At 33.8% G+C, this 14,841-nt stretch overlaps 1 protein-coding gene across 1 annotated transcript; it reads left to right on the top strand.

The window, feature by feature from the left end:
* Positions 1 to 6,376: 6,376 nt before the first annotated feature.
* Positions 6,377 to 13,544, top strand: LOC123706091. The gene is made up of 2 exons (XM_045655234.1): positions 6,377 to 6,817; positions 12,025 to 13,544. The coding sequence occupies exons 1-2, from the start codon at positions 6,807 to 6,809 to the stop codon at positions 13,259 to 13,261; spliced, it is 1,248 nt and encodes a 415-aa protein (XP_045511190.1). The 5' UTR covers positions 6,377 to 6,806; the 3' UTR covers positions 13,262 to 13,544.
* The last annotated feature ends 1,297 nt before the right edge of the window (positions 13,545 to 14,841 follow it).

The following is a 14,841-nucleotide window of genomic DNA, read 5'->3' as shown; positions in this document are numbered from 1 at the left end:
TTAAAATATATTCCGTACTTTGACACGACCTATCCGTGTGTGTTGTGAAATAATGCGTTGTAGAGGCACGATATTAATATTTATAACTACAATATTTACAGAATCGTGTACACCAATAAAGTCATGTCATGCGAAATCACTTTTAGAAATCAATATAAGCGTGATACTATGGCATTTAATATCAGCTTCTATCAACATTCTGAGGGTTGTAATAATATTTTGCGGTAATTGAATCGCTTCACGTTTTACATAAAAGCTTTGTTTTCAGTATTTACAATTTATTTATGATGGGAAACATTATGAGAAATATTAAATTTATAGAATACATATCTCATTCGTGCAATATATTCGTATAGAAATAATTCTAATGAATCTTCTTTTGTTTGGCTCTACTTTTTACATTTAGTTGTTTTGAAACAACTTACATAAAGGCCACTGAGATTTGTGCACTTATTATCTGTTACGATTATTATAGTCTGGCGAACGCAACCAAAAAGCATTTCGGACTTGAGACAAATTGTGCGATAAGTGCTCCGTTTTTTACCCGACTGCCAAAGAAGGAGGGTAATGTTTTTCGAGTGTATGTAAGTATGTATGTATGTCTTTTCCTTTGTGACCACCTGTAGCCTAAACGGCTTGATGGATTTTGATGTATGAGGTATCGTTAGATTTGTCTTGATTACGGGAGTGTCATAGGATACATTTTATCCTAAAAGTCCCACGGGATAAAGACATAATAATATTTTTTCTAAATTTCCCTTTAAAAAAATATGTATGCGGTATCATTAGATTCATTTCAATCACGGGAGTAATTAATATAGGATTTTTACTCTTTTTTTAGTGTGCAGTCGGGTATTTTGTTTTTTTAATAATTATCAACACTTGTTATTTGGGTCATTATTTATACGGTGTCACCGGTTGTCACTACTGTCTGAATCATGGTTTGCTTCGAAGCTAAAAGCATTTAGACTTCTTACATTACTTTACACGCAGTTAATACCTAACGTTCACGATTAAATTTATTTAAATTGCCGCTAGGATTATGTTAAATACATGAATTATACTTGTTTTGTAACTTAAATGTTAATGCTTGACAAAATTGATTGCCTCTGGAAAATCATGTATTATCTTTTGTGTAAATACATTAAATACAAAGTTGTTCTTCCTTTAATTAAACATATTTTTTTCATATTTAGATCTTAATATTATAATTTACTACAGCTATAATATTTATTATAATATAGTAGGTAGCTTATTTTTTTTCCAAAGTAACTCATCGTACGTACTATAGGTATATATGAGTCAAAATAAAGACCTTAGAATAGGAAAAATCAAATAAAACCTTTCAGTGCAACACAAAAACTGTTTTAAAGTTATTCATAATTCATTAACACATTTTCACATTTTATGACAATGTTAGAGAAAATGAGCATTTTTATTCATATTTGACTACAATCATATAATAATAAAATAAAATAAAGTGTAGGCCCAAATCAAAAGCGGAGATAAAAGCAACAAAAAAAAATTGCGCTGTTTACCTACTGACTCATTTTAATTACTGTTCCTTCTTCGTAGTACAAGAATCCATTTCCAATCGCTACTTGAACAGCTTGAAGCGATTAATATTGGACTAAATAAATTAGACAGGCAGACAGCTAGCAACTGAAAATAAATCGAATTAGTCTTTTTTACGGCAAAAAGTCGTAAATCTTACGACTTGCGGAAATGCGCGATACTTGTCCCAATTGATTAATTATAGCATTCGCTTATAATATTCGTATAAATTAACTTATTAATTTTGTATTATAAATTAATAAATCGAAATTTTACCTCTATTTTCGCTTCCGCCATCAATATCGTGTAGACGGGCGCGTCTAGGATCGAGCTTGAGGTAGTCTACAACGTGGCCCGATGAACGTGTGCGATACTATTCATTACGCGGTACTCACGCGTCAAATTAGCTGGAGCGCGCGTAATTAGACAGTGCTTTGCCGTTTGGCGCGCCCGATGTCCCGCCAGAATGCGAAGGCTCGTACTCGTACCGCAGCCACACATGAACCTTACACAACGCCTTCATTAGCCAAATATATGTTGATGCACTTTATTTATGTACGCACGCTGTCGCACTCAAGTAGTTGCTCATGCAATAGATGCTAAATTAGCATTTGCACCGTTGAATATCTGCATAAAGATTAGCTTATAACTAATGACATCCGGAGTAACTAAAATGTAAGCTAATAATACTTTATGTAAAAATGCAAACGTCCATAATGAATTTTAATTGCGCCAGGTACATTTTTAAGTATAATTTTATGTAGTTTCAAAGATATTTAATATAACAGGTAAGAAAACATTATAAGTTGTATTTCATAACCAAATGAACAACAATCTTTACAAAAAATTCATTAGAAGGTCTCTAAAGTTACAATACATGTTGTACGTAACAAAGTTTAAGAATTTGAGCTTTTATTAGAGTACCTAACTACTAATATTGTAAGCACTGTTACGTAATAAACTTACAAAAGAGTAATAATCTACAATAAAATATGATACGCGTAATGTAACTTAAGCTTTAAATAAAGCGTTTTACGACTTATCATGAAATTACAGTGGAACATTGTTACAAATAAATAAACGTCTCTTATGTTAAATAAGTATATTTACCTTTAACCACTAAGGAAATATAATAAATGTTTCAGAATGGCATGTAGGTAAGTATAAGTATAAAAACTGGAAATAAATATTGAGTGTACTCTATATTATAATAAGCACGATAAAGAAGCGTTGTCGTGCACGAATATCTCAACGATAGGCGCTCATCTGCTGGCATTGTGTTAATTAAGAGTGCGCAATCATCAGGTGTGCGTCCGTTATGCGATGGCACGCGAATGCGAAATTGTAGGATGCTTGATGTTTCCAATTATAGACTGGAACTACGATTGTGATAATCGTCTTGTTCCTCCTGTCGTCAATTACGGCCAACTCGAACCTGCTCTTCCTATCTACGTAACTAGCCGCTAGTTATCAAAATTGACACGACCATTGTTACATTATTCTTCATCAATATTAAAATAAAATACCTCGATAAGTATTCCACGATAGAGCAACATTATAAAATTAATTAAAATCGATCATTTATTTTAATACAAAAAGCCAAGTTAATAAAGTCTATATCGTAGGACAATTAGTGCAATTGCTAAAACGGTTTCATAGGCAGGTGTAAAAGTGCGACAACAGCTCATAATTCCTAGTAACGGCATTGGCTTAAGGCCGGTCTAGGGAAGCGTGCTTGTTGCTGCAAAATTACTAGTTCACTATAATCGATCCTTGTATAATTCTAAGCCATACACCTGACCATTTAACGGCAATTGTTTATTGCATAAACGTATCTTGTGTATGATGAAGAAAGAGTAAACCTGTCAGCGAGAATCTAGTCGTCATTAGTTAGCATTTTCAACATGTTTCTAATTTTTATGCATTAACAATTTTAAATAAATCAACTTCAATTTCATTGCCAGTCTGATCATTTATTAAGTATATCTGGTTTTTAAATTCAGAAACGAGTCGATTTCGAATGGTTGAAATACAAGAACACCAAAAGCCAAATACAACCATTCAATTTAAATTTCCTCTTTTTTAAATTAGATTCTTACGCAAACCGTGTTTGTGAAAAAAAACATATTTAAGTATTATCTAACCAAACTACACTTGAGTTCGTAAATTATGTAGTATAAAACTATGTACCACAATTAATATTATAAAAACGATTACTATATTTCTAAATACATATTATAATTATTTACAACATTGCTTTGAGGTTACACTCGCTTATTTGTAGACAAAAAAAATTGACAAGCTTAATGATCACTTCATATTTTTTAATAAGTAGTATTAACATAAAATAACAATATAAATGAACCATTGATTGAAATAATATGGATAAATTCTACCAGTTTGAGGTAGGTCATAACGATGTATGGTGAGAAAATCACGCTTAATTTGCTACGATTTATTTGTCATTAATGTGACGATAGTTTTGTATTATTAGTAAAATAAAATAAAAACATACTAGTAATTTTGTGTAGATGTTACCGGAAATGTATAAAATCAAGGAATTGTATACAAATCCTAGGAAATGTGTACAATTCCGATACCATTTAGGAAATGTATAAAATATTGTTTAATAAACTATTTAATGCATAGATATCCTAGGAAATGTATAATCTTCCTGGGAATTGTATACAATTCCAATATCGTATTAGGAAATGTATAAAATAAATGATTTCTGTAATAAAACACTGTATCGGGTAACAGTCTTACCGTAAAATAATAATAATATGTTCATATCATCTTACTAATTAACATTTCTTAAATCAACTTATATTCAATCAAATCAAATTTTCATTTGGTAAGTAATCAGTCCCCTCGTCCTGCTGTCCCCTTGTACACGTCCCAGTCGGATTGTATAATCCGCCGTATTACAAACGCCCGGCATTTTGTAATATGCCGAAATTCGTCTTTTTCCAAAATTCTACAAAAAAAGGTCGTGAGCCGACGGAGCCCCATGAAGTGGGGCTCCTATTTCTATCAGCTAGTTTTAAAAAACACGAACCTAACGTAACCCGCCCCCTTATCCAAACCAAAAATTCTGATTACGAATTTTCGGCCCTCCCCCCATCGACCCGCGTACCTTCCAATATCTTAGATGTTTTACATTTCCGATTGCTATTTAGGAAATGTATAGATTTCCTAGGCAATGTGTATAAAATAATTTATTTCACACATTTCCGTGCGATTTTAGGAATTACATACATTTCCTAGGAATTGTATACAATGACGGATTACATACATTTCCGGTAACATAGATACACAAAAAAGTTTGAAAAGGTACCGTTATAGAGTGACTGCCGCGGGCTAAGCGCAAGTCTACGAAACTTGTTATTAGTAACGAAACAATGCACTCTGCACAAAATATAACATGACATATTAAAATAACTTTTTAATTTTCGGTGAATAAGGTTCTTTTCTTTCAGTTTGGTATACTATTTTTATCGCTATTTTGTTTCATTTAGTTCATTATGTTACTGTAACCATAGAAAATCTCAAACGGCTGACTGATATTTTTGCAAGAACTTTTTTAATTTATCTCTCTTAATTCTTTGTTTACTCTGAGAAAATATTTCTTTATCACTTATCATACTAATTTTAATAATAGACAAGTCCAATTAAAACTTAGATGTAATAAGCTAGCCAGACATTAACACAGTCAAGCCTATCTTTTAGTAATGGGCATATTCAAATGATGCAGGGATATTTATTCGATATTTTATCGGATAGTGGCGTTAATATTCTATACACAAGATTGAGTAAGTCGTATATTAGGCGCTTCTGTTCATTACGAGTATTTACAACATCCATGGTGTTTGCTGCAAGCCGCCTCAAATTACAATGTTCCGCAACACGTTGCTTGACTAACAAATTTGCCACTCGGTGTATCTCTTAGCCATTAGTAGCCTCGAGTGTTTGTTTTCAGCCCACGTTTATATGCTACGAGTAAATATATTGCAAGAGCCTACTTAAATTATTTACGTATAGATAAGTTTCCGTGAAAATGACTCTCCCATTTCCCTTTCGTTTGATGTTTATTGTTATTATTCTTCTGTTAGTCTTTGACTTTGGTGGTATTAGGGAACATAAAATATATTTTTGGAATTGAGTTTCATTAAAATAAAGAAATTAAGATAACAACTTAGAAGTAAAAGAATTTCGGTCAATGTTCTCTTTCTTTGAAAAAGCTCATCATAAGTTCTCACTTACTTATATTTCGACAAAAATATGTGTAAACTTATTGTTTGTTGTATGTATAATTAAACAAAGTTTTATTGTAATATGAAGTAAAACATTTTAGAGAGTTAATTTAATATCATCTAAATCTAAAATCTCTCTCGAAAATAGGTACCTTGTACCGCCTTCTTGTTTGTGAAACTCTCGTATGTCGTACAAATGCATTAACATGGTGAACGCCAATGAAAGTTACGAGCATTGATAGTACTCACTTAATTAACTCACCCCGAGGTAACAAAGTACATCATTAGAGGCGCAATCGTGTTATTTGTGCCGATAGGACTATTCGTGTCAATGCAAATGAGCGCTAATCTCGGATCTCGTAAAACTCCGTCAATTTTGAACGCCACATAAACCTGGCAAGTACATGATTATCTAATTATCTAATGAAAACCTATGATGTGTTTTCAATGATTGTGTTTATTTGTATTTTAGATTTGTTGTCGTGACAGACAATGATTGTATTCTGTAATATTTACAATTACAAATTTATGATAGTGTTATGTACCTACATATAAGATTAGAAGATGCATGGGGCCACCCAAGAAGCTGCACCTGTTAGGAATTGCGACATCGCGCACACCTGCGCTTCCAGAGAGTGTTGCGGCAATCATCGCCACCGCGACGCTGCAGCTACCCCGCCGAGGAGGACGAGCACTCTTAGTTCTAACATCGAACGGGAGGGACGTAGATTAAGTTAGGAGTAATTTATTATGTAATTTTTTTTTTACAATAAATAATTTAAAGTAAATTTCGGTTTTTTTTGCGCCTTCGCGGGCCGGTCGATATAATTGGCGCAGTCTTGTGGATGATCCTCGAGAGCCGTCTCTCGGAACGCGAAACTACAAGCATCGAGAATTGCCATTCCATCGGAGGGACGACGACGGGGACCAAGAACCTACATCTATTGGCCGCCGCAACGCGAAGGGTATCCGAACATTGATACTGCAAGAAAGGCCGAAATGAAAATCCTGTAAGTACACTAATTCTCTTAGTGACTTGCCATTCCTAGATTTGTAAGTTTTCCTAGATTACCCATTCACGGGAACCGAGGAACTGTAGCGCGTAGGTTTAAAATATTAATTCATCGCGAATTAATTTTCGAATTTTACAAAATCAAATTGTAAAATTCAAATATAGATATTAGGTTGATAAAAGATTAATAAGTTTAAATATTAATTAATTACGAATTAATTAATTTTCAAATTTTGCGAATTAATTCATTTCATAATTCAGATATATTAATTAGGTAAAGATTATTATTTTTTTTATATTAGTTTAACGAAGTTAATAAATTTAATTAAATTTAATATATTTTATATTATAAGTATAGGAAATACAGATATCTAAAATGTCAGATTTAGATAAAATTTTTAATGCACTTAGGCTTTTGCCAGAATTCGATGGTAATGTTAACGTTTTAACAAGATTTATACATTTAAGTGACCAATTGGCTGAGGAATTTATAGAAAAAGATCCCGGAAATACTTTAAAAACTGCCGCGTTATGTAATGGTATTTTAAATAAAATCACTGGGCCTGCAGCCCGAGTTATTAATGCAAACGGTATACCTACTACTTGGCACGGTATCAAAAGCGTATTAGTTAATAACTTTTCTGACCATAGAGATGAGACCGCCCTTTATAACGATTTAGCCTTATTAACGCAAGGTCGTAGCTCTCCTCAAGAGTTTTACGAAAAATGTCAACATCTTTTTAGTACTTTAATGACGTATATAGCATTACATGAAACAGTCGTTACTACTCGTGAGGCAAAAAGGGACCTGTATCAAAAATTAACACTACAGGCTTTCCTACGTGGCCTACGAGATCCGTTAGGCTCACGTATACGTTGCATGCGCCCCGCAACCATTGAAAAAGCATTAGAATACGTGAATGAAGAACAAAGCACTTTATACCTTCAACAACGTAATGAAACTTTTGATAGGAAACCCCACGTACCCTTTAGAATGCCGTACTCGAATGAACCGTTTTATAGACATAATGATTTTAGTGAACCTATCTCTTCTAAACTACAGCCTTTACATTCGTTCAGACCGCAATTTAAGCCACCAAATTTTAATCGAAATTTTAATCAACCACAGGGACCAGCACGTCCTACTCGTACTATGCAAATTTTCCGCGCTGCACCCCCTAACTATAACCCGCAGAGCAATACGTTCAGATTACAGCCTAAACATCCCGCGCAACCGAAACCGCATCCTATGAGTGGCGTTAGCCATTACGTTACAAAGACTTTACCACCAACACCTTTTGCACGCGCTCATGATTGGTCAAAATTTGGTAATCCACCCCCGAGTAATTACTTTAAGACTAGGGAGATGAATCATAATGAATATATAGATAACGAAAAATATTACTGTACCGATTTATATCCTTATGAGGATAACTATTATAATAATGAATATTACTGTACGGAATATGAACCTTATGTACATTACGAACAGACAGACGCACCTGAAAATTCTGATGAAACGTGTGACGTACGTTCAGAACACGATCAGGATTTTCAGAATCCACCAAAATTAGAAAAACCAAAATAGAATTAAATCTACACACGCAACGTCAGCTTCCTTATATTCAAATTCATAATCCTCCACTTAAATTGTTAATTGATACTGGAGCTAACCAATCTTTTCTTAGCCCTGATGCAGTACAGAGATATTTTCCTGACGTTACTCTTAATTATGACCCCTTTGAAGTAAGTAATGTTCATGCTGTAACTCGTAGTAATTATTCTATAACATTACCTAGTTTTCCTGAATTTAATGACCCTGACGATATTACATTTTTCGTTTATAAATTTCACAATTATTTCGACGGCTTAATAGGTTCAGATTTGTTAGATAAATGGGAAGCATCAATTAATTATAAAACTAAAACTTTAAATACTTGCAATGCTACGAATCGGTTATTAGTATATGACTCACGGAACGCTAATCTTTATGAGGACGTCATACCCGCAGGAAGTAGTAAATTAGTTAGATTACCTATAGATGTTGAGAATGGAGACGCTATTATACCGGAACAAATTATATGTAATTGTCATATTTCTGAATGTTTAACGAAGGCGAAAAGCAATCGCGCTATCGTGGAAATTTCTAATCCAACCCGTAATGACGTAATTTTTTCAATGGATCGACCAGTATGTGCCGAGGTTTATAATAACGAGTGCACGCGCACCAAACGTTCGTCCGACCGTGTGAAACAGGTATTATCTCGCTTGCGTACTGATCACTTAAATAATGAGGAACGTTTAAATTTAGAGTCATTATGTTCACAGTATGCGGATGTATTTTATATAGAAGGAGAAACCTTAACATTTACGAATAAAATTAAGCATTCTATTAGAACTAAGGATGAAATACCGGTTTATACGAAAAGTTATCGCTATCCATTTATTCATAGACAGGAAGTACAGAATCAGATAAGTAAGATGTTAGAACAGGGTATTATTAGACCATCAGATTCAGCATGGAGCTCTCCTATTTGGGTGGTACCTAAAAAGGCAGATGCATCCGGCAAAGTTAAATGGCGTTTAGTTGTTGATTTTAGAAAGTTAAATGAGAAAACTTTGGATGACAAATATCCGATTCCTAATATTACAGATGTCTTACATAAATTGGGTAACTGTCAATACTTCACAACGTTAGATTTAGCAAGTGGGTTTTATCAAGTAGAAATGAACCCAGCTGACATTCCAAAAACCGCTTTTAGTGTAGAACATGGTCATTTTGAATTCTTAAGAATGCCCATGGGTCTAAAGAATAGTCCGTCTACTTTTCAAAGAGTAATGGATAATGTACTGAGAGAATTGCAAAATTCTATTTGCCTAGTCTACCTAGATGATATAATAGTATTTAGCACTTCTTTACAGGAGCATATCATTAATCTTGGGAAAGTGTTTCAGAAATTGCGTGAATCCAACTTTAAAATACAAATGGATAAATCGGAATTTCTTAAACTCGAAACCGCGTATCTAGGTCACATTATTAGCAAAGATGGGATAAAACCTAACCCAGATAAGATATCTGCCATCCAAAAGTATCCCCTTCCGAAAACTCCAACCGATATTAAACGATTTCTAGGTCTATTAGGTTATTATCGGAAATTCATACCAGATTTCGCTAAAATCACGAAGCCCATGACACAATGCTTAAAAAAGGGTTCAAAGATAACATTTTCTAAAGATTACATTGAATGTTTCGATAGGTGTAAAACATTATTAATGAACGATCCAATTCTCCAGTATCCTGATTTCAATAAAGAATTTATTCTTACGACTGATGCGTCGAATTTAGCCATCGGTGCTGTACTCTCGCAAGGCCCCGTTGGTTCCGATAAACCAATTGCGTACGCTTCACGTACACTTAATAGTAGCGAAATTAATTATAGTACGATTGAGAAGGAATTATTAGCAATTGTCTGGGCAACGAAATATTTCCGTCCTTACCTTTTTGGCCGCAAGTTTAAAATTATAACTGATCATAGGCCCCTTCAATGGGTCATGAATTTAAAGGAACCTAATTCCCGTCTCACACGTTGGAGGCTCAAACTTAGCGAATACGATTACACCGTAATTTATAAGCAGGGAAAGCAAAATTGTAACGCCGATGCTTTATCGCGTATTCAAATTAACAATGAGGAAACAGATTCTTTAGCGGTTAATCCAACAGAAACAACACCTTCGTTAATAAGAAGAAGTTCAGATACAATTACTGTTAATTCAAATTCAAGTACGATTACTGCACATTCGAAATCAAGTACTCTTACAGCAAATTCCGACACCGTCACAGTTCATACTGACGCGGAGAACCCAATTCTAGATATACCTATAACAGATCACCCGTTGAATAAATTTAAGAGACAGATAGTTATTACTTTAATAGATAGAGTACCGAGTAAGCCTATAATTTCAAAACCTTTTGAAAATCATACTAAGATAGATATTAATGTTAACAAAGCGAATATTGATAGCGAAATAGTTTCACTAATTAAAAAATATGTAGATCCTATGATAAAAACTGCAATTCTAGTTCATCCCCCTGATGCTATGTGTACTATAGTTCCAATAATACAGAGTAATTTTAAAAGTTCATGTATGGATTTAGTTCTTACAAAATTAGAATTGCAAAATGTCAAAGATTACTTTAAGCAACAGGAAATACTACGAAATTATCATGAAGGCAAAACTAACCATCGCGGAATTAACGAAACTCATTTATCTTTATCTAGGAAATACTTTTGGCCTAAAATGAAGGAAGCAGTAACTAAATATATTAATGAGTGTAGCATATGTGGTCAAGGGAAATATGATAGAATTCCAGTAAATCCAAAATTTCGAATCGTAGTTCCTCCTACAAAACCTTTTGAAATAATACATCTCGATTTACTTAGTATTGATTCTCAGAAATATCTCACTATAATAGATGCATTCTCTAAGTATGCTCAAGCATATTGTTTAAAGGACGCAACCGCAATAAGCGTAGTTCAGGCTCTTTTGACGTTTGGTACACATCATGGCTTACCTATGACTGTCGTAACGGATCGAGGTCCTGAGTTCACGAACCAAATATTCAGTGAATTTGTAAGGCTTCATAGAATAAATCACCATAAGTTATTAGCTCATGCACCTAACGAAAATGGTATGGTAGAACGGCTTCACTCAACTTTATTAGAACACATACGTTTACTAAAACTTGAACGACGTGGTGAATTAATCATTAACTTAATGCCGTATGCTGTTCTTGCCTATAATAGTTCGATCCACAGTTTTACGAAGTGCAGGCCTCTTGACATTATAACCGGTCATTTAGATCCCCGCGATCCTGTAGATATCGATCTATCAGAAAATGTCTTACAGCAATATATGCAAGAACATCGCGATAGTATGCAAAAAGTATTCAAAATTATTAATGAATCGTCTTTGGAACGCCGTACTCAAATTACAGAAAACATTAATAGGAACCGCGAACCCGAAATACAGTATTATCCAGATCAACAAATTTTTGTAAGAAATCCTAGGGCTAGTCGACAAAAGACCGCACCGCGTTTTACGCACGATACTGTACTGGCTGATTTACCTATTCATATCTATACTAAGAAGAAATATGGCGCTGTTGCTAAATCTAGGCTTAAGAGGGTACCTAAATTGTTACAGAATCCTTCCTCTGATCCTGTGCCAGATTCAAGCAGAAGATCCCACCCTGACTAGCTTGGATGACGGACCTGGTATATTACCATTTAATATTGGAACTGCTAGAATTGTCACTCATTATCATTCATTTTTGCAAATTATTAATTTAAAGGATATTCGTGATAGTATAACCATAGTAAAGGATCAATTAAATTCATTAACGCCTAATTTGCACGATAAATTATTTTCGCTTTATAATTCACATATTGAACACTTGCATTATAAGATTATTAAATTGTCAAATCAGTTGGAAACTTTTGAACCCAATCGCATAAAGAGAGGTCTCATAGATGGTTTAGGTTCAGTTATAAAAAGTATTTCTGGTAATCTAGACTATACAGATGCAATTAAATATGATACCGCAATTAAATTATTACAAAATAATGAGAATAAATTGGTCACAGAAATGAATAATCATATAAGCCTCAGTAAAGATTGGATAGAACAACAATCTGATATTTTAAACAACTTAATTAAAAATCAGGAAAAAATTGAAATAGCTATAAATGATTTAAAGGCCAATAATTTAAACGTTACTCTATACATAGATTTAATTCAACGCGTAGCGATTTTATCAGATAATATAGATGATATATCTGAAGAATTACATAGATTAGAAAATTTATTAGGTTTTATTCGTGCGAAAAGTACGCATCATCTTATGTTCAATTCAAATTCTCTAAAAGAAATGCTAAATAAATTACACAAATTTTATGGTAAAGAGCAAATCCCTCAAGTTAATTATAGAGAATATTTTGATTTAGTTAAACTAGGCTATTATTATAGTAATAGGAATATAGTTATAGTTTTTATGTTCCCGGTTGTCCTTCCTGCTACCTTTGAATTATTTAAATTATCCATAGTTCCTAATAAAGATAGTAAAGTCCTAATTCCACCCTATCCTTTTGTGGCAATTCACAACGAGGATTTTATGTACATGGAGGCAGAATGCCCGAAGTCTGGCCTAGGGTATCTATGTGAGGACAAGCTGAACCATCATCGATCCAAAAATGACTGCGTGTATCACCTTATTACCACGCAACGAGTCGTCGCATCTTGTCTCTTCACGCCTGTGGAGCTCGGAGCGCCCGCACTAGAAAAATTAGACGACGCCCACTACGTCATCAGTTTCCCCAAGCCATCAAAAATCCACTTATCATGCTCGCAAGATCAATATGACGTCATTAAAGGAAGCTACTAAGCCACAATACCCAAAAACTGCATTCTTCAAACGGAGGCTTTCAAGATAGTCAATCGAGAAGACCATATCAAAGGACAGATAATGAAAATTGCAAACCTGCCAGATTCCAGCCAATATAATACAGATGAAGAAGTTCTGAAGTTGAATTCGATAAATTTGGATAAATTACACGCTAGTAACAGAGCTATATCAATGGAAATGCCTATCAGTACTAACAACGGATACGAGATTCTCTATATGCAGCCTTCCATAATACCGATATATGTTATATTAATAACGAGTGCAGTTGCACTAGTGACATGGTACGTCGTACGGAGACTGCGTACATCAAAGCCTATTACTACGAGTGTTCATGGTAATCAAAAAGAAGAAATAGAACATCAATCGGCGGAGGGTGAAATTTCAGCGATATTAACGAGCCTTGCCCGCCAATAATCGCTGAACTTCAGGAGGGAGGTGTTATGTACCTACATATAAGATTAGAAGATGCATGGGGCCACCCAAGAAGCTGCACCTGTTAGGAATTGCGACATCGCGCACACCTGCGCTTCCAGAGAGTGTTGCGGCAATCATCGCCACCGCGACGCTGCAGCTACCCCGCCGAGGAGGACGAGCACTCTTAGTTCTAACATCGAACGGGAGGGACGTAGATTAAGTTAGGAGTAATTTATTATGTAATTTTTTTTTTACAATAAATAATTTAAAGTAAATTTCGGTTTTTTTTGCGCCTTCGCGGGCCGGTCGATATAATTATAGGTACATTCAACATAATATTATATTTATATTTGAGAAGTATTTATCAAAATAAAAAACAAAACTGCGTTCTGTAATTATTTATTCTTACCTATTTTAATAATTTAAACAACACTATAAACCAATAAAAATGATGTATGGTGATAGGCTGCATAAGAAGGTCGTATTATTTTAAGCGCGAATATATTTTATCTGTAATATTGTGCAATACATTTGCACATTATAAAATTATAAAATATCTAGTTATATACAGCATGTTCATTAAAGAAAAACTAAATAAAAATACTGTTATGCAGTCTACATCTATTGTCACGACGTATTTAAAAAGTAGATATTAATACCTCTTAGCTTCCGATGACCTTATTAAAGTTTAGTGAATGCAAAACCATTAATCGCAAGCTTTCATTTGCAAAGTTAAATGCATCGCATCAATCATTTACGTTTGCAGATAAAAATGTTTTAAGATGTAATTGCTTGGCTGCAACTTATGAAACTTCCTACAAAATTCGTGTCGTTTTCATTCTGATAATTCGAACGAGGTAGTTGGGCTACGTAAGCTGCAATTAAGGATAGCATATTAATTTTTACGATGTATTCATTGTCGGACAAAGATGTTTTGAAAGAATTTTTACTCCATGAAACCAAACTTATCTGTAATCACTCCAAAATTTTAATGTACCTATATTTCGCAACCAACACCTCAATAATATTTAAAATATTCTGCCATAAATTAAACTTATGTTCTTTTTTATACAAACAAACTCACAGCCTAATTAGAATGATGTATTCCTAAATATACACATTTCTTATAAAAAGCTCAGAGATTG

The sequence above is a fragment of the Colias croceus genome, chromosome 3, assembly GCF_905220415.1.
Source record: "Colias croceus chromosome 3, ilColCroc2.1".
In the NCBI taxonomy this organism is placed as follows: domain Eukaryota; kingdom Metazoa; phylum Arthropoda; class Insecta; order Lepidoptera; family Pieridae; genus Colias; species Colias croceus.
The sequence above is the reverse complement of the archived record's forward strand: the minus strand, read 5'-3'. Positions and strand labels throughout refer to the sequence as shown.